The sequence below is a fragment of the Micropterus dolomieu genome, linkage group LG11 (assembly GCF_021292245.1).
Source record: "Micropterus dolomieu isolate WLL.071019.BEF.003 ecotype Adirondacks linkage group LG11, ASM2129224v1, whole genome shotgun sequence".
Lineage (NCBI taxonomy): Eukaryota > Metazoa > Chordata > Actinopteri > Centrarchiformes > Centrarchidae > Micropterus > Micropterus dolomieu.
In genome coordinates this window covers 9,603,837-9,608,747 of record NC_060160.1, presented here as the reverse complement: position 1 = coordinate 9,608,747, position 4,911 = coordinate 9,603,837, and the positions used below count along the sequence as shown (strand labels likewise).

General features: G+C 39.0%; 1 protein-coding gene across 2 annotated transcripts in view; it reads left to right on the top strand.

Moving 5' to 3' along the window:
* tnika (TRAF2 and NCK interacting kinase a) overlaps positions 1-4,340 on the top strand; it is a 93,603-nt gene extending 89,263 nt beyond the window's left edge. For both annotated transcript variants that reach the window (XM_046061730.1, XM_046061729.1), the window contains 3 exons: positions 2,823-2,982; positions 3,648-3,787; positions 4,076-4,340. In XM_046061730.1, the coding sequence (XP_045917686.1) occupies positions 2,823-2,982; positions 3,648-3,787; positions 4,076-4,159 (384 nt within the window). In that variant the 3' untranslated portion in view covers positions 4,160-4,340. The remainder of the gene's footprint in view (positions 1-2,822; positions 2,983-3,647; positions 3,788-4,075) is intronic.
* The last annotated feature ends 571 nt before the right edge of the window (positions 4,341-4,911 follow it).

Genomic DNA, 4,911 nt, shown 5'->3' with positions numbered 1-4,911 from the left:
GGGTACGGAAAGTATTCAGACCCCTTTAAATTTTTCACTCTTTGTTTCATTGCAGCCATTTTCCAAAAATCAAAAAAGTTCATTTTATTTCTCAGTAATGTACACTCAGCACCCCATCTTGACAGAAAAAAACAGAAATGTAGAAATTTTTGCAAATTTATTAAAAAAGAAAAACTGAAATATCACATGGTCATAAGTATTCAGACCCTTTGCTCAGTATTTAGTAGAAGCACCCTTTTGATCTAATACAGCCATGAGTCGGCACCCGACTCATGGCTTCAGGCTTCAGGCTTCAGGTCTTAGCCAATCAGAAGACAGTGGGGTTTGAGGGGGGGAGGGCTTGTTTCAGACAGAGGCTGAAATGAAGGCCTACATGAATGGACAGTATAAGATAGAAAAAGATTTTTTTGAACTTTGAATCATGCAAAGCTGCCATACAGGAGTACACAGAAATACAATTTTGGACTGGAAATGCCGTATAATAGGTCTCCTTTAACTAATTACAGACTAAGTACCATGTAGATAATTTTTCTTACACAAGGATTTAATAAATGAAAACAACCCACAGAAATGAAACTGCTGACCAACTGGAATTAATATTACACTAGTGGTAAGCTTAATAGTATACTATTATCTGAAATTATAATGAATGCACTAACATTAGCCCTAGTACTGGCCAATACACACGCCAACATGTGAATGCGGAGTACCAGTAGGGCTGGGCAATGGGCTAATGATAATTATCGCATATAATTTTCCTTAGTAACAATATAACAAATGTTCAATAAACGTTTTATGATTTAATACATTTGAATCACAGATATAGAGAAATTAGACAAATAAGCACTTAATATTTCTATCAGTATATGTATTTTGTTAAGGAAAGGGGACTGAAAAAAAGATTTTTCTTAATTTTAATCATGTATATTTGTTGAAAAAAGATTTTATCATAATTATTTTGAATGGACCACAAGACCACCACCACCCAGGGTAGGGGGCAAGTTACGGTCTTGACCCTACCCTCCATCTTTGTCATAACCCCTGAACACATTTCAGGCACAGAATAATTTCTTGCTTTAAGCCCATCATTGGCATGCAGTGACTTTTTCTTGACAAATTACCTCTTTGATTGATTTATTGTTGTGCAAGTAAAACATTGATGGGCGCTTTGCCTCTTTTATCAGATACTTTATTAGTTGGCTAAGTATGATTCAATCGGCTTGGAATATCTATTTTAAGTACACAGAATGTAGCTCAAAAATTTTTTACAGGACAAGTTCCTGTTGCAACAAAGGTTATCCCAGGAGCATTATTGTCAAGAAGTCAGTGTATTCTTTACTACTCAGATCTTTTACTTAAGTAAAAGTAGCAATTCCACAATTTATATGTCAGATGAAAGTCATTTTTTTTACAGGTATAAATGAGCAGAAAATATTCAAGTAAAGATGGTACCTCAGAATTGTACTTAAATGGAGTTGCTTTCCACCACTGATAATAAAATCTAGTCTCTCAATCACTCATGGAAGCTAGGTACACCATCAGTATCTGTCCATTTGCACGCTTGAATGCAAATCAGTTCTGGCACTTGATTGCAAATTGGTTTGTTCCGTGGTAGCTTCACTAATCACATGCAAAATAGTTCCGCCAAACTCTTGATTTAGTGGCATTAAATATAAACCACTGAATGCAGATGTGAGGACACACAATTGTAGTCTGTGTCCAGCTTGATAACACAGAGCAACTGAGCCCGTGCTTTGCAGTGAGTGCACCTCAAACCTTATCATTAAATAATATTGACCTCTTCAGGTGATTGTCTTTCACTATGTTTGCCTTTAACCCATGCTTCCTTTCTCTCTCCTTCCCTGCCAACTTCTCTTCCAGTGTGCCAAACAGACGAAGGTGACATCCTGCCATCCACCTTTTAGACTAGATGAATAGATCTTTAGTAAAACCCCATACATAGCCAATGCACAGAAGCACTACATGTTTCTCTGTGCAGTAATCTTCATTAGAGTAGAGATTAATGCACAATTTAGCTAGAAATCAGTTTGCATGAATAAATTCATCTTCACCTACAGGAGACATCACAAGGTTCAGAGAAAACATGTCAGATGTTTATCACACACCTGATAATATTCAAAATACAGCCCTTGATGTACTCAGAGTGGTTTTGTTAGGTTAAAGTGTCGTATTCATATCTGATACAAAGAGTAATTTGCTTCCTTAATGTGGTCAGAGCAAGCAGAAGTGTGGCAAGTACATTTTGCAGAGTCCTTGTGTAAATACAGTTTCTCAAGGGTTAAGATGAGTTTTTTCATGACCGTATCACTCACTTGTGTTGCTGATATGATCCTTTGTTGTGCTCCTGAAGTGTAGTTTTGAGTAACACCTCAAGAGAGCCTGCTGGCACAAATAATGGGGTTGGTCTCTGGGCTACACTTTTGGTAAAGTGTAAGATTCAAGCTATGTCTTTGTGTTTTACTCTTCCTGACTATTCTGATGTTATTTCTGTTAAGGTCAGAGAAAAGTGCTATACTTTGACAATGCACTTATTATACAGAACAAGGCTTCTCAGACAACAAGCCAAAATCTGAACTTTTTGATGCTCCTGATAATTGGCACCCTTGTCAATGTCCACAGACTTGCTCTTCATAGGATTACAGAATGCAGGCTGGTCCAAAAAATGCCAAAGAGCCAGCCAAATTTTGTTGCATTAAACGGCCATGATGAAACCTCTGTAATATTTTAATCTATGTTGATCACGATTAAACATGATAGATTTAATTAAAATATCTGAAATGTTTGCATGTGTATCTGGATAGATCCAGAGCCAGGTGACGCCGCATGCCATCGTGGTGCTCCCTAAAACGGATGGAATGGAGATGCTGCTGTGTTACGAGGACGAGGGCGTCTATGTCAACACCTATGGTCGAATCACCAAGGACGTGGTGCTACAGTGGGGAGAGATGCCTACCTCTGTTGGTATGTCTCACCAACGTGTGCATTCGTATATGTGTTTAGTTGATTAAAATGGATTTTTATCAACACTGGAGTCATTAAAACATCATAGAGAAACACCCGGTTCAAAGGTGTAAATTAAAATTCACCAAACTTTAAGTTAAAAGCTTCAAATAACGGCAGTGAAATATGCTACTACCCATTTCACCGCTTGTGTGTGTTGCATTGCAGATCAAAAGTCTTGTGAGTTCTCTGAGAACTGATCTTATGGGGGTTCATTGAAGGTTTAATTGCATTCAAAAATCAGTTTACAATATCAGCCCTCACTGGAAGGCTTCCAGAGCTGCTTAGAAGAAACAAGATAGGAGGAAGGGGAGAAAGAGAGAAAGAGAGAGAGAGGGCACCCAAAAGCTCCAGAGTCCAATAAAGAAATTTGTACATATATGCACTGAATGTATGATCACTGTTTCAATGGGAATACCTTTATAATATTTTACTGCCCTCTTATGGCAGCCAGGTGTATTACACATTTAAAGCTACCACAGATTAGGATACTGCCAGTGAATCTGGATTCTGCATTGTGGATTTGGATGCTCTGAGTTATGGAATGTTCAAATGATATTATGTGTATTTTTTGTTTATTTTTTTACCATTTTCATTTATGCTTCTCTTGTGTTTCTCTTTTCCAGCCTATATCCATTCTAATCAGATTATGGGCTGGGGTGAGAAAGCCATAGAGATCCGCTCTGTGGAGACAGGTCATCTGGATGGAGTCTTTATGCACAAAAGAGCCCAGCGACTCAAATTCCTTTGTGAGCGGAATGACAAGGTAAAAAACACAGTTGGATTGTGTGCTCTTTGATTCTCAGGTATTCTTATCTTATTATGTTTTGGAAATGTTTGGAATGTAACCACAAAATTTTTAAAAATATACTTACCTACCTGCTCTGGTCTTGGTCTGTTTTCAGGACTAATCTACTGTCTCCAGTAGAGTATAATCGCAAATTGCAATTTGAATAGATCTTACACAGGCCCATAGATCCAAAAAGTAAAATCTAAATCAGGTGAGAACCGAAAATGTTTATGTTTGTAATATTCTGTCTTTCTTTCTCTCCAGGTATTCTTCGCATCGGTGCGATCGGGAGGTAGCAGCCAAGTTTTCTTCATGACCCTCAACAGAAACTCTATGATGAACTGGTGATGGCTCCTCCTTCTTTCCACCCTGCCTCACTCTCCCATTGGCCAGCCCGGCCACCCACCTTGGCCCGCGGCAGATCTCACAAAATGAACCCAATTGCCCGAGAGGCCACAAGTAAACTCTTCTAACACTGGAGAGAATAAAATCTGTTGCTGTTTTAAACAAAAAGACATGTTACCCTAGATTATGTCGGGTCATGCAGAAGCCATCTTTACCCAACAGACTGGCAAACTGGTGCCACTGACTTTCCAAATATTCTCTTCTTCCCACTTTCTCTGTCTGTGTGTGTAACTCTTCCCTTTTTGTCTGTCTCTTCTCTCCAAAAGGACCAGTGTACTGTAGAAATACACATTACACCTTCGGTCTCTCTTCTTCTTCTTCCCTTTAACCCCCCCCTTCTTAATCCTCTGCTCCTTCCTGGTAGATCTAGTCATCACATTTTCAACCCTTTGACACCCATGTCCTCAATTTTCCTCACTTCCTATTTGCCATGTGTGGGCTCATTCCTAAACCTCAGAGGTGGGAAAAGACAGCCGAATAAGATTTAATATAAATTCAAATATATACTTCAGAATATGACAGGCAAGGCAGCTGAGGGATGATAAATCTACTTGGGATGTCGGCGGTGAAAGCAGACAACCTGATTGACTTTCTTTCTCCTCTGTCACTCCCCTCCTCCTCCTCCTCCTCCACCTCCTTCACCACTTCCACCTCGCCATCTTTTCGTGCTCTGAGTAAACTGAATTGTGATTTAA